This window comes from Capricornis sumatraensis, chromosome 23 (assembly GCF_032405125.1).
Source record: "Capricornis sumatraensis isolate serow.1 chromosome 23, serow.2, whole genome shotgun sequence".
Lineage (NCBI taxonomy): Eukaryota > Metazoa > Chordata > Mammalia > Artiodactyla > Bovidae > Capricornis > Capricornis sumatraensis.
In genome coordinates, this window is record NC_091091.1 from 35,831,960 (window position 1) to 35,856,219 (window position 24,260).

At 37.4% G+C, this 24,260-nt stretch overlaps 1 protein-coding gene across 1 annotated transcript in view; it reads left to right on the plus strand.

Annotated features, from left to right (window-relative positions):
- ATRNL1 (attractin like 1) overlaps positions 1-24,260 on the plus strand; it is a 785,280-nt gene that overhangs the window by 172,179 nt on the left and 588,841 nt on the right. The window contains exons 16-18 of the mRNA XM_068961441.1: positions 9,073-9,286; positions 10,929-11,117; positions 23,192-23,410. Coding sequence (XP_068817542.1) covers positions 9,073-9,286; positions 10,929-11,117; positions 23,192-23,410 — 622 coding nt within the window. The remainder of the gene's footprint in view (positions 1-9,072; positions 9,287-10,928; positions 11,118-23,191; positions 23,411-24,260) is intronic.

Sequence of the window (24,260 nt, forward strand, 5' to 3'; positions counted from 1 at the left end):
CAAGTTAACTTCCACAGCCCTATGTTTCTCATCTGTAACCTGGGATAGTTATTTGCTACTGTCCTGAATATTCATTGGAAGGACTGATGCTGAAGCTAAAACTGCAATACTTTGGCCACCTTATGTGAAGAACTGACTCATTTGAAAAGACGCTGATACTGGGAAAGATCGAAGGCAGGAGGAGAAAAGGGGACGACAGAGAATGAGATGGTTGGTTGGCATCACTGACTCAATGGACATGAGTTTGAGTAAATTCCAGAAGTTGGTGTGCTGCAGTCCATGGGGTCACAGAGAGCTGGACATGACTGAGCGACTGAACTGAACTGAGCTAATGTTTATTGTGAGAAATAAGTGAGATGTTGTATGTGAAGAATATAAATTTTATTTAAGTGTTTACTTATGATTATTATTGTTTGCATTTTTAAGATTGTTATTTTTGTATGTTTCCACTATTGCTATTACTACTATTTCCGGAATCATTAATCAGATAATGAATTTTTAGGTAACTAAATGAATTTATTCAATGAAGAGTTAATATAGATATTGTCTATAGAAAAATATTTACCCCAAACTGATGTTTTAATTTTTTCCATTTTACAAAGCCTTCCCCCCATCTCCATTAATTATACTAGGATCTTTTTTCTCTTAAGAACATTCCTTAAAAAAAAAAAAAGAACATTCCTGACTTATATTAAAGAATATGAATATATTTTATGGATTTTCCTTTTGCTAATAACAAGGGAATAAGTGTCTGAGTTTTAAAAAGTGACTTAACAGTTTTGTATAAATATTAAACAAACTAGAGGGACTTAAGCACATACCCTTTTGAAGTGTTTGTATGAATATTCAGTTCACTGTTACTGCCTACCACAGTTTTTGTGTTTCTCATGAGTATTGATATGGAGAATTTAGTTTCTAATGACATTTTATATCTGTACAGAGTCTAAAGTCTTCCCTTTCATTAGCGAAATTGATAATTTATATCCTTGAGTTCAGTTCAGTCACTCAGTCGTGTCTGACTCTTTGTGATCCCATGGACTGCAGCATGCCAGGCTTCCCTGTGCATCACCAACTCCCAAAGCTTGCTCAGACTCATGTCCACTGAGTCAGTGATGCCATCCAACCATCTCATCCTCTGTCATCCCCTTCTCCTCCCGCCTTCAATCTTTCCCAGCATCAGGGTCTTTTCTAAGGAGTCAGTTCTTCGCATCAGGTGGCCAAAGTATGGGAGTTTCAGCTTCAGCATCAATCCTTCCAATAAATATTCAGGACTGAATTCCTTTAGGATGGACTGGTTGGATCTCCTTGCAGTCCAAGGGATTCTCAGGATTCTTCTCCAGCACCACAGTTCAAAAGCATCAGTTCTTTGGTGCTCAGCTTTCTTTATGGTCCAAGTCTCACATCCAACATGACTACTGGAAAAACCATAGCTTTGACTAGACGGACCTTTGTCGGCAAAGTAATATATCCTTAGTTTCTATAAATATTCAAAATTTTACATGGACATTACAATATGATACTTGGTTGTCAAACAAATATATTAAATGGTTGATATTAATAGGGTAAAGAAAAACTATAATAATTCAGTTTGTATTATTAAACCATTTTTGTGTGAACTGAAGCTATTTTTCGGGAAAGGATGGGCTAATCTTCATTCGTTTAGTATGAGCACCCTCAGTGTACTTGGCAGTCTACAGCTTGCTGAGAATATAGAGATTAAAAACAATCACTGTTGTCAAAGAGCTTTCAGAGGAGAAAGACCAACCCAATTATACCAAAGTGTGATAATTGCAATGATAAATGCACACAGGGCGATATATGCAGTTAGAGGATAGATATCTGACATGTAATGTCAACTTAAGGAGTTTCCTAGAGTAATACCCTAGTTACTTGTTGCAAGACTTGGAGTTGGCTGTAGTACAGAAAGATATTTGTAAGGATTCAGAGAAATACCTCTGTTTTTGTTTTTCTCTTGATTTATCTTGTTTGAGAGCTACTAGCCTTATAGTTGAGGATAAGATGCACATGGTATCATCTAGGAGAGATCTACTGATTTTTAAAAATATTTTAGAAAAATGCAACAAAGTAGTATTTGTAAAGTTTTGTTTTTGGTCATATGGAGCATACAACATAATTTGTACTGGCAAGAGCTTCGTTGTTTTCATTATAAAATTGAGGAGTAGTTATCAGTGAATATTTGGACATTCTTTCTACTGAATACATTTAACTTACAAAGAGCTTCTTATTGGTAGTTCCACATTCTTTGAATTTTAGAAAAGTACTGCTGTTTGGCTTTGGGCTTTCCAGGTGGCTCAGTGCTAAAGAATCTGCCTGCCAGTGAAGGAGCTGCAGAAGATGAGTTCAAGCCCTGGATCAGAAAGTTCCCCTGGAGAAGGAAAACGCAGCCCACTATAGGATTCTTGATGGGATAATCCCATGGACAGAGGAGCTTGGCAGGCTACAGTTTATGGGGTTGCGGAGTCTGACACAACTGAGCAATTGAGCACAAGCACAAACAAGCACAGTGTTTGGCTTTAGAACTCAACTGCTTTTTCCTTTGTTTATGTTATTCTTAGTTTTTACATTATAATCTCAAAAAGCGCTATTTTAGAAGCTTCATATTTCAAGGCTTCTTCTTTAAGTTGCTTAGTTTTTCTTGCTTATGTGTATAAATCATAAAGATTAGACCAACAATTAAGTTGAATATATGATGAACTTAGATTCAGTAGTTTGTGGACTATCCTTCTCTGTAAATAAATATTTTGTTTCATTAGAAATATGAAGTTTAGCAAAATTTCAAAGGTGGAATTTTCTGCAAGGTGACATTGCATTAAACGTATCATTATAGAAAGTGAATTATACCCTGAGTCATTGCAGTTGTATAAACTTAAGATAACACTTCCATCATAAATGGAGATCGACAATTCATGCACTTTAAAGAGATATCCTGGGTCAAATGATCATTTACTTATTGGCAGTGGCTAATGAAATGTTGCAGTGATTTATGGTGTGCCGGAGTAAATTTTCATAATATAGTAATTTATCTTTTGTTTCTCAACTGCCTGTCCAGCTCATTTACTGGGTAATAGTTACTTTAAATATTTTATCAACTGCTTATTTTCCTGCTCTTCTCTTCTTCCTTGCAGATTCTTATCATGATGATTTAGAGAAAAATGTTTCATTTTCAACAATTTGTCTTTATATAGGTAGTTTGGAAACACAGACAGAGTTGCTATAATGTAAAGCACAGTCATTAATCTGCAATATCTATGTTGGATTGATTCCTGCTGTTATTATCAAGAACTATAAAAATATTATAGCTTTTTTGTTATCAAAATATGTTGAGAATAATGTATGAATATATGATGGTCACAAGACAAAGCAGCATGTGTTTTTATAATTAGAAAACATTGTTTATTATCTCTGTGTCATTATCTCTGTGTCAAAAACTGAATGTTAGAAAATAACTATCTCTGTTCTACTGGCCTTGTTTAGCAAAATTTCTTGTCTACCTATGATATGTACAGTACTCTGCTGGGTGATAAGAGATCCGTTCTAATGAATGTTTGTTGTTCTTTAGTCACTAAGTTGTGTCTGACTCTTGCGACCCTATAGACTGTAGCCCACCAGGCTTCTCTGTCCATGGGATTTCCCAGGCAAGAATAATGGAGTGGGTTACTCTTTCTTTCTCCAGGGGATCTTCCTGACCCAGGGACTGAACTTGTGTCTCCTGTTTGGCCGGTGGATTCTTTATCATTTTACCACCTGGGAAGCCCCTAATGAATGTTAATAATACTTTAATTTTATTTAAGAAATATTTGTTGAGTATTTATGTGTAAAAATCATTATATTTGCACACTGTATAAATTTCAAGGTCTACAAGTTCTTTAGAAGCTCTTAAGGACCATTTGTACAACATATTTAGAATAACTACTGAATTAATATATCTTACTTATATATTGTCAAAGACCCAGGTGGAGGAACATGTTTTTCTCTACCCTGACACACGGTAATATAAAAAAGAGATGATGTGGAGTTTTGAAACCACTTCACATTATAATATAATATTATTAACTTGATAACTTCAAACATAAATATATTATTATGTGTATTTAAGCAGGAATGTTTTGGAATGATGTTAGCAATTTGGTAAAGTGGAAATTTCTGGTACTCATTCCCTCCAAGAAACACTGATTTAACAAATTACCTATACACAAAATACCTTTCCAGAAGCTCAGGAGTCCAGGTGAGAGGTTATAGCATCAGAGATGGCAGAGAGAACACAGAAATAAGAAAAGACTGATTAAAAATGGTCGATAAGGACAGTTCCACATTACCTGCATCATCCTTCCCCTAAGTCTCCACAGTGCAGTGAAGCTTAGTGAGAAATACCCCCTGAAAAGGGGAAAAAGGATGAAATGAGCACTTGTTTTGCTGTGGTCCCCACCCCTGAGCTCTGCCCTAATGAACCCCAGTGCGTGGATTTTCCCCGTGAACCCAGGCGCCAAGCACACCCCAGTGCTAGACTGGCTCCTGTGGCCTCAGACTGCAGACTGGTACCCACAGACCTATCATCCAGGCCAGCTCCCACATATTCCTGGGCTCTAGGAAACCTAAGATCCATGTCCTCCCTTGGGCTGGCCTCTGCAAACCAAGGGTCAGGCTCATTCCAGTGGACTCAGGCTTCAGGCCCTCCTCCATGGACACAGGTATCACACCTATCTCACAGACTCAGGGGCAGGCTTGTCCCAGTGGACCCTGGTACCAGGCTAGCCCTGGCAGCCTTAGGACCATACTTGTGGGCCCAGGTGCCCAGCTTGCCCCAGCACCAGACTGGCCTCAGTGGATTTAGGCTCAAGGCCTGCTTCAGTGCCAGGTAAGCCCTGTGGATCCATGCTTCTGGGTGGCTCCCTCAGATCCAGGCCCCAGACTGACCCCTGTGGACCGAATTTCCTTGCTTGGCACTGTGGACTAGATTCCAGGCCCATCACTTTGTACTCAGTCACCACCAGCCCTATTCCAGTGGACCTCTGTGCCATAGTGACCCCTTCAGACCTCAGATCCAGGCCTGCACTCAGGCTCTGGTTCCAGGCTTGCCCTTGTGGAGCCCTCGGTTCTGAGTCTGTCTATGCAGACCTAAACTCCAGACCCACTCCAGAGGACCCAGGATCCAGGCTTGTCCCTCTGAACCCAGGCACCAGAGAGGTCCTCTGGATCCAAATTCTAGGCCTGCTTACCCATGGCCTAGGCTGTCCTCAAGGGCAGCCCATTTGAGGACTTCAACAGTAAGCTTGCCACAGACCCCACCACGCAGACTGCCAGAATCCCTAGATAGGCTGACTGGAGAAAGGCTTTCCCTACTGAAGCCAGTCTGTAAAGACTGGAAGAGGTGATTACTTCTTCTAATATGCATTCACCAATGCAAGGCCATAGGAATCATGAAAAATCAGGGAAACATGATGTTACCAAAGAACAAAGTGAAGCATGTGTAGGGGCTTCTCTAGTGGCTCAGCATAAGGAGTCTGCTTGCCACGTCCTGCTAGCAGGAGACGTGGGTTTGACTCCTGGGTTGAGAAAATCCCCTGGAGAAGGAAATGGCCACCCACTCCACTGTTCTTGCCTAGAAAATCCCATGCATATGAGGAGACTGGAGGGCTACAGTCCCTGGGGTTGCAAAGAGTTGGACATGACTTAGCAACTAAACAATAACTGACTCAAAAGAAATGGAGATCTACAAACTGCCTGACAAAGAATTCAAAATAACCAATGAAAGAAGCTCAGTGAATTATAAGAAAATGCAGATAAACAGCCTAACAATATTAGGAGAACAGTATATGAAAGAAGAGTCAATTGAGTGGTTCCGAAAAGACACAGAGACCATAAAAAAAGAACCCAAGAGTAATTAATGGAGCTGAAGAATGCAATGACTGAACTAGGTAATTCCACATAGAACTTCAATAGCAGACTCTTAACAGGCAGAATAAAGAGTCAGCAAGCTCAAGTACTAGTCATTTGAAATTACCTAGAGTTCAAAAAAAGAGAATGAAAAAACAGTGAAGAAAGCCTAGGGAACTTATTGTAGACCGTGAGGAATCAATGTATGCTTTATGGGAGTTCACAAGCTCATTTAAAGATATAAAGACAGGAAACTTCCCTAATATGGAGGAGGAAATGAACATCCAGAGCCATTAATCCCAAAGAACCTCAAGCAGATTGAACATAAAAAGATCTTCACCAAGACACATTATAATAGCCCTAAAAAAATCCATGCATTTATGATCAATTGATGATTGCCAAAGGTGTCAAGAATACAGGATGGGAAAAGGACAATCTCTTCAATAAATGATTTTGGATATTCTTATGCAGAAGAATGAAAGATTCTTTTTCTCATACCATATACAAAAATCAATTCAAAATAAAGACTTAAACTTTAAGACTTGAAACTGTAAAATTTCCAGAGGCAAACATGCAGAAAAGTCTTGTTGACATTGGTCAGGGCAGTGATTTTTTTGAATGTGAGCCCAAAAGCACAGACAAGAGCAAATGAGATTGTGTCAAACTAATAAGCTTCTGCATAGCAAAGGAAATAATCATCAGAATAAAGAGACAACCTGAGGAATGGGAGAAAATGTTTGTAAACCATGTATCTAATAAAGAGTTATTGTCCAAAATATATAAGGCACTCAAGCATCTCAACTCACACACACACACACACACACACACACACACACACACACACACACACACACACAAATATACCCAGTTAAAAAACAGGCAAAGGACATAAGTAGATATTTTTCAAAGAAGACATACAAATGGCCATCAAGTATATTATAAAAAGTTCAACATCGCTAAACATCAGGGAAGTGTGAATCAAAACCAACTGAGATATCAACTCACATTTGTTGGAAAGGCTATTGTCCAAAAGACAAGAGATAACAAATATTGGCAACAATGTGGAGAAAAGGAATCCTTATATACTGTTGGTGGGAATACAACTGGTATAGTCAATTTGGGAAATAGCATGGAGTCCCCCCACCACCAAATTAAAAATATCATATGGTCCAACAGTGCCACACCTAGTTATATACCCTGTGCTGTGCTTAGTAGCTCAATCATGTCCGACTCTTTGCGACTCCACGGACTATAGCCCTCCAGGCTCCTCTGTTCATGGGGATGCTCCAGGCAAGAATACTAGAGTGGGTTGCCATGCCCTCCTCCAGGAGATCTTCCCAACCCAGAGATCGAACCCAGGTCTCCCGCATTGCAGGTGGATTCTATACCATCTGAGCCACGAGGGAAGCCAGTTCTATATCCTAAGGAAATTAAATCACTATCTTGAAGAGATATCTGCACTTCCAAATAGCCAAGTTATGGACACAGCTTAAGTGTTCATGAATGGATAAAGAAAATATACAAACATAAATATTTATGTGCATATATATATATACACACGTGTAATTTTATTCAGACTTAAAAAAATCAGGAATTTCTGTTTTTAACAACGTGGATGGACCTGGAGACACATTTATGCTATGTAAAATAAGCTAGACTTAGAAAAATACTAGGTGTTCTCATTTATATGTGGAATCTAAAATGGTTGAGCTCATACAAGCAGATAGAATAAAGATTGCCAGGGGTTGGGTATAGGAGAAATGTTTAGATGTAGATCAGAGGATACAAAGTTTCAGTTATGCAGGACAATAATTTTGGGAGATCTAGTGTATAGGACAGATGACTGTAGTTAATACTATATTGTAAACTTGAAATTTGTTAAGAGAGTAGATCTTATATGTTCTTACCACACACACACACACAAAGTTATATGAGGTGATAGGTAATGTTAATTACCTTGATGTGATAATTTACAATGTGAAACACGTATACCAAACAAATATGCCATACCATATACCTTATATATGTATAATTTTCATTTATCAATTATACCTCAGTTAAGCTACAAAAAATGAAAGTTAAAATCTCAAAAAGAGATGTATAACCGTAAGCAGAAACAAGACAAGAAAAAGAGATATTTGCAATCTAAAAAGATTTTGTGAGGAGAGTAGCTTAGCACAAGAATATATCATTATTTTGTCAGTCTCATTAGAATAGCCTTTTAAAATTTAAGAATGATTAAAATAATTTAGGAATGATTAAAATATGTAAATACAGAATATATTTTGTTTTTAAGCTGCTTTTGAAGTATTGCTGAGAGTGTTAAGAATATTTACTTTGGTGGCATTTATCAACCTCTGTTAATTAAATTTTAGGCAACAGGGTCAAAGATCTTTATTATTTATTTCTTGATCTCTTTAATAATGAAAGTAGATGACTAATTTTATCTAAAACTGCACTTAAGTCCGACTGTACTAGTAGAGGTCTGATCTGGAAGAGAGGCACTTCTTTGTCTCTTTGTGACCCTGTTGTGAAGTCTTCACTCAGCCTTTATTCCTGTTCATGGTTTTGTTTTCTGTTTTTGTACAGTGCATATAATGGCACTTGAGCTTTAGATTCTTAACTCCATAACTCATTAGATTGATGGCAGCAGTAGTAATAGCAGCTGCAGCAGAAATGTCAGTAACAACAGTAGCAATACAATATGTTGTTTTTAAAAATGATCTATTCTTATAAGTGGAGAAGGAAATGGCAACCCACTCCAGTATTCTTGCCTGGAAAATCCTGTGGACAGACGAGCTTGGTGGGCTGCTCTCCATAGGGTTGCACAGAGTCAGACATGACTGGAGCAACTTAGCATGCATGCATGCATTTCATAAGATAGGTATGTATATCAGATAACCCCATTTTATAGAATAGGAAACTGAGGTTCACAAAGGCTAAATAAATGACCTGAGTCATGTCGCTAATGTATAGTTTAAACAGTATTCTATTATGCATCATTTTCCAAGATGTCCTAGATTGTTAATTTCGCTTGGTATTAGATGTTATTAGAAAGGTACTATGATATATTTTAAAATGTAATTTTTAAAGATAATGAACTGTTGGCTAAGGAATGTGACACAGGATTTTTACATCTCATTTTTTAAAAAATGTTGCTTTTGCTGTTGTTTACAGAAAGTATCACCTTGGGTAGGCTTACGCAAGATCAATATATCCTACTGGGGATGGGAAGACATGTCTCCATTTACAAATACAACACTACAGTGGCTTCCTGGTGAACCTAATGATTCTGGGTTCTGTGCATATCTAGAAAGGGCTGCAGTGGCAGGCTTAAAAGCTAATCCTTGCACGTCTATGGCAGATGGGCTTGTCTGCGAAAAACCTGTTGGTAAGTAGTCCTGTAAACTAATGTTTCTTTAAAGATGTAATTTATATTTCCAACTCTTCTCCCCACATCCCTCTTGCAGCCTGTGATCCTACATAGGCCTGAAGTAACTGTCACCATCTTTTAATGATGCTGATTTCTGTGTAAATTTTATCTTTGTCCACTTTCCCCATTTACTGTTAGTGACCTCAGCATTAACTTGTAATAGAATTGTATTGTTTTATACAATCTTTATTTCTTGGTTGAAATAGTGATGCTCTAGTAACAATCTGTTCTTAATTTTTTACTGTGTTTTGCTTTGATAATAATAGTTTTTGTAAGAAAGATTGTTAAGATTAACAACAAATTTAGAATCATTTTAATCCTATAGATCTATTTTAGTTGGCAAGTGAAAAGAAACATTCCTGTTACATCCTTTGAAATGGAGTTTTGTTAAGTGAGAAAGGAGTACTGAATTCTTTTCTCTTTTTAAATATTATATTTTGTATTGCAGTGAAATATACATAATGTCAAACTTACAATTTTAGTCATTTTTTTCATTCAGTGGTTTTGAGATATGATTGAGATTTCTAAATCATTTTTAAGTGTCGAGTTCAGTGTCATTAAGTACATCCACATTGTTGTTAATCTATCAACACTATCCATCTCCAGAACTTTTTCATCTTCCCAAACTATATCTCCATATCCATTATGCAATAACTCCCAATTCACCCCTCCCCAACCCCACTGCTGAGTATCTCATATAAGTGGAATCATGAGGTATTTGTCCATTTGTGACTGGCTTATTTCTTTTCAGAATAATGTCTTCCACGTTCACCCATCTTGTAGTATGTGTCAGAATATCATTCCTTTTTAAACCTGAATGTTTATCCATTGTGTTTATAGTCCACATTTTCTTTACCTCTTCATACATTGGTGGACACTTGTTGCTTCTACCTATTGACCATAGTGAATAATGATGCTGTGAAGATGGGTACAAATAACTGTTTCAGCTCCTGCTTTCATGTCTTTGTGTATATAGCCAGAAGTGGAATTGCTATATCATACGATAATTCTGTGTTTAATTTTTTGAGGACTTGCCATACTGTTTGCTACAGAAGCATCACCATTTTACCATTCCTAGAAATAGTGTACAGGGTACAATTTCTCCACATCCTTACTAACATTTAAAACATAGCAATACAAATAGGTATGATAAAGATTATGTTTTATGTTAAATTTTTATAGTAAATTGTATTGTTAATTGCTTTTATAAGGTATGGAATGTTTATATTAATAGAAGTATGGCTAGCTTGAAAAGTAAATAATGATAAGTGTACATATTATCTAGCCAATAGAAACAAAACCCTAAGTCATGTATTACATTGCTATGAAACAAATTTAAGTTATACAATTTTGTGTACTTTGTAAAGGATTAAAATTTTCCAGGGTATTATAAATTTCAAAGTAGATAATAAATTTAAGCAGTATTGACATGCCATCTTCATTCTCATTTTACCTTGTATAATTTTGACTCTAATATTTATTCCAAACTTGACTTCATTGAAACCTTCCCTAAACAACAACAAAATGAACAAAACTCACATCCTTGTGTCCAAAGAGCAGTTAATAAAGAAAATAATTATCTTTTGTTAATTTATTCCAGTTAGTCCAAATCAAAACGCGAGGCCATGCAAAAAGCCCTGCTCTTTAAGGACGTCGTGTTCCAACTGTACGAGCAACGGCATGGAGTGTATGTGGTGTAGCAGCACCAAGCGGTGTGTTGACTCCAACGCCTACATAATCTCCTTTCCATACGGGCAGTGTCTGGAGTGGCAGACTGCCACCTGCTCTCGTAAGTGTTTCTCTAGAGTCACTTTTTTGTTTAACTGCAACATAAATCCCCTTTCTGTGATGGGCCGAGACATTGAATGTTTGAGGAAGTTTAATAAAAAAAAAAAAATGAGAAAAAAATGCTGTTGCTAGATCTTCCTTTTAGCTCAGAAAGTAGAGCATCTGCCTGCAGTGCAGGAGACTCAGGTTCAATCCCTGGGTCGGGAAGATCCTCCGGAGAAGGGAGAGGCAATTCACTCCAGTATTCTTGCCTGGAGAATCCCATGGACGGAGGAGCCTGGCGGGCTACAGTTTGTGGGGCCGCAAAACGTTGGATATGACTGAGCAATTAACACAGCACTAGTTACCATTAACAATTGCTATTTACAATTAAAAACTAGTTTTAAAGCCTCTTAATGCTACAAGCCCCTGATTTACATTATACCGTCATTTTGCATTCCAGTAATTTTCTTAGCCTTTAACATTTTGCCATGTTTGTGCTCCCCCAAACTCTGAGTGTGTATTGAAGACAGTGGAATACTTCATGAAAGTGCTCCTTCAGAAGAATCATGTATTGCTTCACTGTGTTTCTTTAGTATCCTTTAATCTAGCACACTTCCCATGTCTTCTTTTTTTCCCAAGTGTGATTTTTAAAAGAATTTACACCAGTTGCTCTGCAGATTTCCTAATTTGGATTTGCCTAATTGTTTCCTTATGGTTAGATTCAAGTTAAGCATTTTTTGATGAGGATATCATCACAATGGTGGTATGTTGTGTTGTTGGTTAGTTGCTAAGTCATGTTGTGATCCCATGGTCTAGCCCTCCTGACTCCTTTGTCCATGGGATTTCCCAGGCAAGAATCTTGGAGTGGGTTGCCATTTTTCTCCTCCAGGGGATCTTCCCGACTCAGGGATTGAATCTGAGTCTCTTGTTTCCTGCATTGGCAGGTGGATTCTTTACCATCAGTGCCACCTGGGAAGCCCTTTCTTCTCCTTGGGACCTAGCCAAATCCATATTTGTTCCATATTGGGCACCACTGTTGCTTAAAGAGTTGAGACAAAGGGGTAATTGCTACCATGTAGACTAGCACTTGCAGGCAGCAGCTGTTGTGTTCATTTATCCTCCCAGGCTCTTGGTATCAAGTAGAGAGGTGTTCCTGGGATGGGATGGCTGGGCATGTGTGTATTGAGCTCCCTGTTGCTCTCCTTTTTTAGGAATTTTGATGAAGAACAGGAATATACTTGATCAAGACTGTAGCAGTGGGTTTGTTGCAGACATAAAATGGTCTTGCTGTCACAGAAAATGTCTTATAACTAGGAACCGGCTCCCCAAGAGAGTTGAATACCAGCCCTGGGTACTTGTGGGGAGTTGAGACATTGCTCAGCCTTTCCTGCCTTAATTGCTGCTTTTGTTTCTCCACAAATATCAATGTTTAGTGAAAGATGCCTGGCACAAAAGATTATGTATGTATGACCCATTTAGATAAAGTTAGGCAAAACTATGCTGTATCATTTAGGAATGAATTTTTTAGGTAGAACTGTTGGGTAAGATTTTTATAAATGTTGGCTAGTGGATGCTGCTGGGAAAGATTAGAGGTGCTGATTAGGAAAAGGGTAGGGAGGCAATGTTCTGCTTCTAGACTGAATGCAGGCACAGAATATTCATTTACAATAATTTCTTAATCTCACGTTTTTCTTTATGTAGTTCTCTGTAGCTGTGTTATATTTCACAATGAAAAGAAGTCTGAAAGGTAGGGGAAAAGGTACTTGGAAAGTCTCCAAGCTCTTAAAATTTTAAGAACTTTCTAAAAATTATTTAGAGTTGTCTAAGTTGTCTTCTCTGTTCACAAATCTTTCTTATATTCCATTCTTTCCTTCTCATTTGTTCGTCTTCTGGAAAATAGTCTTCAGTAGTTCTTTCCAAATAAATTGTTGGTTAGTAAGCTTTTTGGGCTTCCCGGGTGGCGCTGGTGGTAAGGAGCCCTCCTGCCGATGCAGATTAGATGTGAGAAACACAGGTTTGATCCCTGGGTCAAGAAGATCCCCTGGATGAGGGCGCAGCAACCCACTTCAGTTTTCTTGCCTGGAGAATCCCACGGACAGAGGAGGCTGCCAGGCTGCAGTCCATGGGTTCGCAAAGACTCAGACATGACTGAAGTGACTTAGCACAAAGTAAACCTTTTGAATCTTCGCATTTTTTCATATTCACTTGAATGATAAAATACCTGGGTGTAGAGTTCTAAATATTTCCTTCCTTAGAATATCTAGCATTTGGTGTTGTGGGTTAGAATTTTCATGCCAGTCAAATATTCTTTCCTTTATAAGACATCTTTTTTTTTCCCCTTTTTTTGGAGAGCTTTAAAAACTTTTCTGTTTATCCCTGGCATTCAGAATCTTGCAATTTATCATTCATTCAGTTTCCAGTAACTGATGTGAGTTTCAAAAATGGTTTCTCATTGGCTTTTTTAATCTGAGGAGTATTTTCTTTCTTCATTTGCTAAGAATATTCCTTAATGTCATAGATTGTTTTCTTCTCTTTACTCTTATTGGAAATCTTAAAACAGTTGTTGGAATTTCTGGGTATATCTTAACAGCTCTTGTTTTTGCATTTTTTATTGTAATATAGTTAATTTACAATATTGTATTAGTTTCAAGTGTATAGAAAAGTGTATAGATTCAGATATATATATATACACACATATACAGATATATATATTCCTTTTTCAGATTATATTCCATTATAGGTTATTAAAAAGATAATTGAATATAGTTTCCTGTGCTATATAGTAAATCCTGTTGCTTATCTATTTTGTGTATAGTAGTTTTTATCTGTTAGTCCTGTGCTCTTTAGTCCCCCATCCTTACCCTCCGTTTGCTCTTCAGTGATCATAAGTCCATTTTATAAATCTGTGATTCTGTTTCTGTTTTGTGTATAGATTAATTATTTTAAGGTTCTCTGTATATGTGATACATAATATTTGTCTTTCTCTAACTTCCTTCACTTACTAGGATAATCTCTATGTCCATTATGTTACTGTAAATGGCAGTATTTCATTCTTTTTTGTGGATAAGTAATATTCCATTCTATACACACACATCTTTTTTAAATTTATTTTTTAATTGGAGGAAGATTGCTTTACAGTGTTGTGTTGGCGTCTGTGTACAACAACGTGCATTAGCCGTAATCATACATATATACCTCCTCCTTGAGTCTCTCTCCCCTTCCCCCATCCCACCCCTCTAGCATCACAGAGCACCAGGCTGAGCTCCCTGTTATATAGTAACTTCTCAACAGCTATCTGTTTTACACATTATAGTGTATACATGTTGATGCTGTTTTCTCCATTTGCCCCACTCTTTCCTTCCCCCACTGTGTCCTCAAGTCTCTTCTCTACATCTGTGTCTTCATTCTTTCCCAGCAAATAGGTTCATCAATACCATATTTTTAGATTCTACATATGTGAGTTATTATATGATATTTGTTTTTCTCTTTCTGACTTACTTCACGCTGTATAACAGACTCTAGGTTCATCCGCCTCACTAGAACTGATTCAAATTCATTCTTTTTTTATGGCTGATTAATACTCCACTGTATATATGTACCACATTTTCTTTATCCAGTCATCTGTAGATGGACATCTAGGTTGCTTCAGTGTTCTGGGTATTGTAAATAGTGCTGCAGTGAACACTGAGATATATATGTCTTTTGGAATTGTGGCTTTCTCAGGGTATATGTCCAGTAGTGGGATTGCTGTTTCATATGGTAGATTTTACTTCTACTTTTTAAAGAAATCTCCACACTGTTCTCCATAATGGCTTCATTAGTTTGCATTCCTACCAACAGTATAGGAGGATTCCCTTTTCTCCATATCTTCTCTAATACTTGTAGTTTGTAGATTTCTTTTGATGATGACTATATTGACTGGTATGAGGTGATACTTCATTGTAGTTTTGATTTGGATTTTTCTAATAATTAGTGTTGTTGAGCATCTTTTCATGTTTATTGGTCATCTGTATATCTTTGGAGAAATGTCAGTTAGGTCTTCTACCCATTTTTTGATTGGGCAGTTTTTTTTCTGATATTAATCCTTGGTCAGTTTCAATTGTTTTCTCCCATTCTAAGGGTTGTCTTTTAATCTTGTTTATTGTTTCCTTTGCTGTACAAAAGCTTTTGTGTTTAATTAGGTCTCATTTGTTTATTTTTGATTTTATTTCCAGTGTACTAGAGGGTGGGTCAAAGAGGATTTTGCTGTGATTTATGTCACAGAGTGTAGTGCCTATGTTTTCCTCTAAGGGATTTATAGTTTCTGGCCTTATATTTAAGTCTAATCCATTCTGAGTTTATTTTTGCACACAACATCTTTTTAAGCCAGTCATCTGTTGATGGGCACTTGAATTGATTGTTTCCATGTCTTGGCTATTGTAAATAGTGTTGCTGTAAACATTGGGGTGTGTTTATCTTTTCAAATTAGTGTTTTTATCTTTTCTTACAGCTTTGGCTGCATAAGAGACCTCTTGCCAGTTTCCAGTTGGTTTTCTGTGAAAATTGGTCCACTTGTAGGTCTGTTTCTGTTTTGTTTGTGGGGGGAGGTGTGCTCCATTCTGCCATTTTGATCCTTGTAAAAGTTTAGTATGTCTTAAATTCATTTGTACTTTCCATGTTGTTGTTTGTTAAATGAGGTTCAAATATTTTTCCTTTTTTATGTTTTCTAAAATCTGGAGCTTTTTATCTATTTAAAGTGAATTTTTGAGAACCTTGTAATCCCATTGTAAAGACTGAAGCTACATTTTTTGAAAGGTAAATTAAAAATGATTGACTATTTTAACACAGATAAGAACTTCAGTTTGACCACAGATGAACCAAATGATGATAACTACTGTTGGTGAGATTGTTAGCTAGGCATGCATGGATCAGTTCTTTAGACCCGCTTTCAGTTCAGTTCAGTTCAGTCACTCAGTCATGTCTGACTCTTTGGGACCCCATGAATCGCAACACACTAGGCCTCCCTGTCTATCACCAACTCCTGGAGTTCACTCAGATTCATGTCCATCGAGTCAGTGATGCCATCCAGCCATCTCATCCTCTGTCATCCCCTTCTCCTCCTGCCCCCAATCCCTCCCAGCATCAACGTCTTTTCCAGTTTGGCATTCTTGATTTTTGATGTTTTGCTTCTTTTGTTTTCTTGATTGTTCTAGAGTCTTATTTTCTACTTCTGCCGTTTGTTCCTTGAACAGTTAGTCTAGTCTGCTGGATTTTCTATTTCTATAGGTCTTTTCTTTCACTGTTATGTCTGTTGTCACATTTGCCTTCCTTGTGGCTGTATATAGCTCATTTGAGCTGGTGATGTCTAATCACATTTGTTTTTGTTCCATAACTTTTAAAATTGTACATCCTCTGCATCCTTGTGGGAAAGAGGGGCATTTTACCTTGCCTCAAGGAGCCCTTATGTTCCTTGAAAGTAGCATTTACCTGGCAGTGACCCACTCCTTATGAACACAAACTCCTTCTCTATTACATTTAATTCCTTTCCATGTTTTTAACTAACAAACATTTACTGAGCAGTGAGGAAATGTCAGAAAATAAAATAGAGACTAGGAACGAAGATGATATCCTTGCTCAAAATCCAAGTGCTTTTAGCAGTCGTATTACTGTTTCAAAATGTTAGCTGCTCAGCAATAGCTTTGTCATGCTTTGCCTTTAACATTGCATTTTTTTAAATATGAATTATATGTAATGGATTTATATTATCTTTTTGTGCTATATGTTTCTAGTTATTCACCAAACCTTTGACAGCAGTAAGTCTTCACAACCATTTTTACAGTTATAAACAGAACAGTATTAGAAATGGTCTAAGCTCACACGCTAGTAAAGTAATGCTCAAAATTCCCCAAGCCAGGCTTCAGCAATACATGAACCATGAACTTCCAGATGTTCAAGCTGGTTTTCGAAAAGGCAGAGGAACCAGAGATCAAATTGCCAACATCTGCTGGATCATGCAAAAAGCAAGAGAGTTCCAGAAAAATATCTGTTTCTGCTTCATTGACTATGCCAAAGCCTTTGACTGTGTGGATCACAATAAACTGTGGAAAATTCTGAGAGATGGGAATACCAGACCACCTGACCTGCCTCTTGAGAAACCTGTATGCAGGTCAGGAAACAACAGTTAGAACTGGACATGGAACAACAGACTGGTTCCAAATAGGAAAAGGAGTACATCAAGGCTGTATATTGTCACCCTGCTTATTTAACTTCTATGCAGAGTACACCATGAGAAATGCTGGGCTGGAAGAAGCACAAGCTGGAATCAAGATTGCTGGGAGAAATCTCAATAACTTCAGATATGCAGATGACACGACCCTTATGGCAGAAAGTGAAGAGGAACTAAAAAGCCTCTTGATGAAAGTGAAAGAGGAGAGTGAAAAAGTTGGCTTAAAGTTCAACATTCAGAAAACGAAGATCATGGCCTTTGGTCCCATCACTTCATGGGAAGTAGATGGGGAAACAGTGGAAACAGTGTCAGACTTTATTTTTCTGGCCTCCAAAATCACTGCAGGTGGTGATTGCAGCCATGAAATTAAAAGACGCTTACTCCTTGGAAGGAAAGTTATGACCAACTTCGACAGCATATTAAAAAGCAGAGACATTGGTTTGTCAACAAACAAAGGTGCATCCAGTCAAGGCTTTGGTTTTTCCATTGATCATGTATGGATGTGAGAGTTGGACTGAGCGCCGAAGAATTGGTGCTCTTGAACTGTGGTGTTGAAGACTCTTGAGAGTCCCTTGGACTGCAAGGAGATCCAACCAGTCCATTCTAAAGATCAGTCCTGGATGTTCTTTGGAAGGAATGATGCTAAAGCTGAAACTCCAATACTTTGGCCACCTCATGAGAATAGTTGACTCATTGGAAAAGACTCTGATGCTGGGAGGGATTGGGGGCAGGAGGAGAAGGGGACGACCGAGGATGAGATGGCTGGATGGCTTCACTGCCTCGATGGACGTGAGTTTGGGTGAACTCTGGGAGTAGGTAATGGACAGGGAGGCCTGGTGTGCTGCAATTCATGGGGTCACAAAGAGTCAGACACGACTGAGTGACTGAACTGAAGCTTTATATTGCTTTTAGAAGGTTGTCTTCAGTGATCATTTGAAGTTTTTTTCTTAGTAAATGAAACTTGAAGGAAATTTTTCTTTGTAAATGGGAAACAAGCCACCAAACTGTCTTTCAAAGTAGCTGTGTTTTGTAATCCCACCAGTAATGAACAAGAGTTCCTCTTTCTTCACATTTTACACACTTGTGAGTATTTGAAGGTGTCAGTACTTTGGATTTTGGCCATTCCAATAGGTTTATAGGGGTTTCCCTGGTGGATCAGTGGTCAAGAACCCATCTGCGAATGCAGGAGATGCAGGTTTCATCACTAGATTGGGAAGGTCCCCTGAAGAAGGAAATCCCTCCAGTTTTCTTGCCTGGGAAATCCCGTGGACAGAGGAGCCTGGCAGGCTACAGTCCATGAGATTGCAAGAGTCAGACACGACTTAGTGGCTAAACAACAAACAATAACACATTTCATTTTAGGTCATCTGTAACATCCATCAGCAGTAGAAGAGAAGAGGAATCACGAGGGCCTAAACTAATAAGGGGAACGGAAATACAGAGGAGGTCATAAAGAGTCGGATGACTTAGCAACTAAACAACAAAAGCAGCATTAGGCTTATAATGATATCTTATTGTTTTAGTACTCAATTCTCTAATCATAAATTATGGGGATCATCTTTTGATATTTGGCATCTGTATATATCTTGTTTGGTGAGGTGTCTGTTCAGGTCTTTTGCGTATGAAAATTTTTTTTTTTAATTGAAGTATAGTTGATTACTGTATTATGTTCATTTCAGGTGTATAGCATAGTGATTCACTGTTTTTGTTGTTTATACTCCATTTAAAGTTTTTATGAGATAATGACTGTATTTCCCTGTGCGGACTATATTTCTTATATATACTTATACAAGAATAAGTATAGTCTTGTTACTTAACGATTTTTTTCGGTGTAGTTTGTTATCCCTTAATCTCATGTATCCATCTTGTTCCTCCCCACTTCCTTGTCTATTTTAAAAAATTGAGTTTGTTGTTTTTTTATTATCATTTTGAATATTCTTTATATATTTTGAAATCCAACCCTTTATCAGATGTGTTTTTTGCATATATTTTCTTCCACTTTATGGCTTGTCTTTACATTCTTTTGACATTATCTTTTGCAGTGCAGAGATTTAAAATTTGGCAAAGTCAAATTCATCATTTGTTTCTTTCATAAATTGTGCTTTTGGTGTTAGACTGAAACATCATCAGCAGACCCAGGGTCATTTAGATTTTCTTATCTTTGGTATTCTAAAGAGTTATGTAGTTGTACTTATATTGCCCATCCCTTCTTGCATGCTGTCTACTTTTTTCTGTTAGAGCCTTTAGCATATTGTTTTGAACCTTTGGCATATTTATCATAATTGTTCTAAATTCCTGATCTGATAATTCCAGCATCCCTGCCCTGTCTGGTCTGATGCTTATTACTCTGTCTCTTCTGTGTGTTCTGCCTTTTGGTATTCCTTGTAGGTTTTTTCTTGAGAGTCAGACACAAAATATGGGTAAAAGAAACTGTTGTAAGTAGGCTTTTAGTAATGTAGTAGTAGGATTTGGGCGAGGGAAGTCTTCTGCAGTCCTGTGCTTAGGTCTCAGTCCTGTGGTGTGTGGGCCTGTGTTCTGTGCTGTTCTGTGAACTTCACTTCACTAGTACATCCCAGTTTTTTTTGTGTTTTTTTCTTTTTTTCTTTTTTCCCCTCTCTCAGGTGGTACAGGATAGCTGGAGGGAGCTGGAGTTGTATATTTCTCTTTCCCTACATGAAAGACTAGAACATGCTAGAGTTGGTTATTTCCCTTTAACTGGTTCAGTTATGCTCTGATAAAACCCCAGCAGTTTAGTCTCTGTTAAAACAGTTTCTCCAAACTTATTAAGAACAGTGCTCTGGCATATTTCAGAATAGTTCCTTTTCCCCTCCCATTGCCAAAAGCACAATGGGGTTTTTCTTCAATATTAACTGTGAGGACCTGTTAGGGCTCCTGAAGGTCACATTTACAAAAATGTCAGGGCTCTTCCCGTAACTGGGTTCCCCTGGAGATATGAAGCCTTAGAGTTGTCCACACTGAGATTCCAGCAATTCAGTAGTTAACAGTTCAAGTTATCTTACCCCAGCACTGGGTCCTGAAGATGTTTCCATGCCACTGAGTCATGATTTTCTAATATTCTGTTCTCTCTCCAATTACGGATGCTATTGTTTGCCCTGTGACCTCACTTGTCTGATGGATCTAAGAAGAGTTGTTGATTTTTCAGTTTGTGGCTGATTTTTCTTCTTGTTAAAGTGGGGTGGTGACTTCTAAACTCCTTCCATGCTGGACTGGAAACCAGAAGTCTCCAGTTATCATTTGGTAATATAACTTGTTACAGATTGATTTTTCAAATTCTTACACATCTCATAAACTATATTGAATATTATAAAAGTTAATTTTTCAAAAAGCTAAAAATAAATAAAGTAAAAAAATGATTGCTTTGATTACTTATAGCTCATACATAGTCTCCATTCTAGCCATAATTTAGTCAAAATAGCACAGCCTACAAAAACCTTCCCATATTATTGTTTTCTGTAAGAAAATAAAAATCATTAGAGTCTTTCAGTTTTTTAGTTACCGGTACAAGGAATGAATATTCTGCTAATTTTTCAGCGTGCACATTGCTCTCCAGTCTTGAGCAAGAACTAAACCAATATTAACTTCTGTAATAATTTTACATCTAACAAAAATATAGGAAAGTAGAATGTTGCTCTAAATATGACATTTTGTAGCTCATTTTTAAAGCATAAATTCTAATAAACAGGCCATTATTAGTTTGTCATTCAGTCAATGCAAGAAAGGCAGGATTCTTAAATCTAAGATTTACCCAGCTGTTTGAAAAGCAACAGAGCAGATCGGCTGTGTTTGAGAATGCGCTTGCTGTGCTTAATCTCTCAGTCATGTCCGACTCTTTGCGACCCCATGGACTGGACCTGCTAGGCTCCTCTGTTCACGGGGATTCTCCAGACAAGAATACTGGAGCGGGTTGCCATGCCCTTCTCCAGGTGATCTTCCCAACCCAGGGATTGAACCCAGATCTCCCCAGTTGCAGGCGGATATTGTACATTATGTTTCTTTAAGAAATTTGATTGGTTATTTTACTTAAAAAGTTAATCCTAAAATAAATTTTATTTTCCTCAGAGATATCTATAGACTATAAATATAAAGTCTAGATTTATTCTGGATGAGAACTAGTAAAGATTTACTTCAGTTTATCATGTGACAGTAAATAATTAGAATGTTAAGCTAGCATAGCTAATTTGATGTTTAACATGATTTCCCATTGGTTTCATACCAACCCAATATAGGTTTGAAGACAGAATAATCTAGTCAACGGTACTGTGGGCTAGCTACAATCACAGATAAAAGAGAAATATTTCACAGTAAAAAGTCTAAGGAGGAGTATTGTAATATATGAAAGGTTCAGTTATCTAAGGATGTTTTAAATGAAGTGCCATTTAACACTGTGTACTGCTGAAAAAAATTTTCAGAACGAAGTATGTTCATGTCATTGAATTATTTATCTACAGGGTTAACATTAATCACTTGTGTTCAATGACTCAAAGAATACTCTTCCTTTTAAATTTATTATTAAGGAAATATGGGAGATGGTAGTCATTCTTCACTTTCTTACATCTAGTCCCTGAAATGCTCAGCACTGAAAAAATTTACACCACCAAATCGTACTATAATTGATGAATTCTTTAATCCAATATTCTATTATCCCTGCATGGTCTACAGTATTGAGTTCCTGTTTGTTTGCTGAGAAGCTTATGCTGTTCTTATTTGCAACTCCGGGAGGTGGTGATGGACAGGGAGGCCTGGCGTGCTGCAATTCATGGGGTCGCAAAGAGTCAGACACGACTGAGCAACTGAACTGAGGAGCATTCCTCTTTCCAGTAATATTAAACAACTGAGTAACAATTAAGTTATTACCACAACAGAAATGAAACTGAGACGGCCAGAGTCTGCCTTGTTTTTTCCTTCTCTCTGAGGTTCTTCTAGCATGTGACTAGAAGACCATTCATGGTACTTTGTGCTTATGTGCTGTCTTCTATGGATAAACGATTCCCAAGACGATATGTGCCTTTTATAGCAAAAAAAAAAAAAAAAAATCAGTGAGACTAATTTAAAAAACCTCAGCCTGATACAGGGTATTATGACTTGGAAGTAAAAATTCAAAACATCATATAGCAACTATTGTGAATATGATGGCAGGTGGTAATATGTTCATCCTTGGGAAAGGCATCACGGTGTTCATGGGCTTTGTTGAGGCTCATAGCCTAGATATCAGTTAAACAAAAAAAAGGTTGAGCTTCAGTGAGATAATATTCTGCAGCCCTGGAAGTCAGAGAGAAACTGTCCTGCTGGTTGCTTGCTAAGGCAGAGTATCCAGTTTCCATATTCCCATTCAGTTTGGCTCTTTGAGTGAGATTACTTTTAAACAATGCATATCAGGCAAATGCTAGTTATCTTGGACCCTTAAGGAGACCATTGTCCATGCTGGGGTCAGCTATCTCAGGTAGTGGGTAGGCATGACTTAGAGTGGACGTTCACAGGCAGATGCAGAGTTTTTCCTTAGAGGCACTTCCTGGGCACAAGAAGAGCTAACATTGCTCTATATTGCAGACGATGGTAAGTGTGGTCTATGGGCGCCTGCATCAGTTCCCCAAAGGTCCTGGTACTGGCACAGTTCTCAGAAGTGTGTGAATGCTGACTTCATTTTTCTCAATGCCAGTCCATTCATCTCTTCTTTATTCATAATGTATGCTTTATTTGCTCTTGAAGTAATTGCTGCTTCTTATTATTACAAAAAAAAATGTTTACATTAGCCATAAATGACCCTTTACTGTCTTTTTCTGGATCATATTTATTTTTCCATTAGCTTGCAATTCCAGTTGAATATAAAGTCATGTAACATGTTTGTTAATAATGTTTCTCCCATGCAGCCCAAAATTGTTCTGGATTGAGGACCTGTGGCCAGTGTTTGGAACAACCTGGGTGTGGCTGGTGCAACGATCCTAGTAATACTGGAAGAGGACACTGCATTGAAGGGTCTTCCCGGGGACCAATGAAGCTTGTTGGAATGCTTAATAATGAGATGCTTCTTGATACCAGTCTGTGTCCTAAAGAGAAGAACTATGAGTGGTCCTTTATCCAGTGTCCAGGTAATAAAAATATTCTGAAAGAAATTTTAATTTCTGCTCAAGGACACCAAGAATTACTTTCCTTTCTTATAAAAAGATTTAGGGAAAAAAAATAATGAAAAAAACTGAAAATAAAGGATTAAAAAAATTCTTCCCAATATCCATGTTTGTTGTATAGGTGATATTATGTTTGGAATCATTAAATAGGATAACCAGATGCATGATATATAATTTCCAGATTTGGTTTCATGTGAACTATTACAAGGAAAAATAATATTGGTTCCATACCAAATTTGTATACTATAGTATAGTCTTTTATTGTTTATAATATAATATCTGAGACTTCAAAGGCAACTCAGAGGATTCAGTCAAACTTCATGCTAAGTATGGAAATATTTTGTGTAATTTGCATGATAGAGTCATTTGACCTTTGGTGTTTGGTGTCATTCAGTTTTGAAGGTCAGTGAAGCTTTTAGAGTTTTTAAAATAGAAAGTTGGTTCTTATATGGAATAAAATCAACCTCTTGAAAAATTAATTTATTCAGTGTATTTCTATTGAGTGCCTACTATGTGCAAAGAGTGTTTTACATTCTAGGGACATAACAGTTTAAAAAGTTGACTAAAACCACTGCATTAATTGAGCCTAAAGTGAAAGTGAAAGTCACTCAGTCCTGTCCAACTCTTTGAGACCCCGTGGACTATATAGTCCATGGAATTTTCCAGACCAGAATCCTGGAGTGGGTAGCCTTTCCCTTCTCCAGGACATCTTCCCAACACAGGGATCGAACTCAGGTCTCCTGCATTGCAGGAAGATTCTTTACTAGCTGAGCCACCAGGTAAACACTTAGTTGAGCCTAATTGTATTCTAATT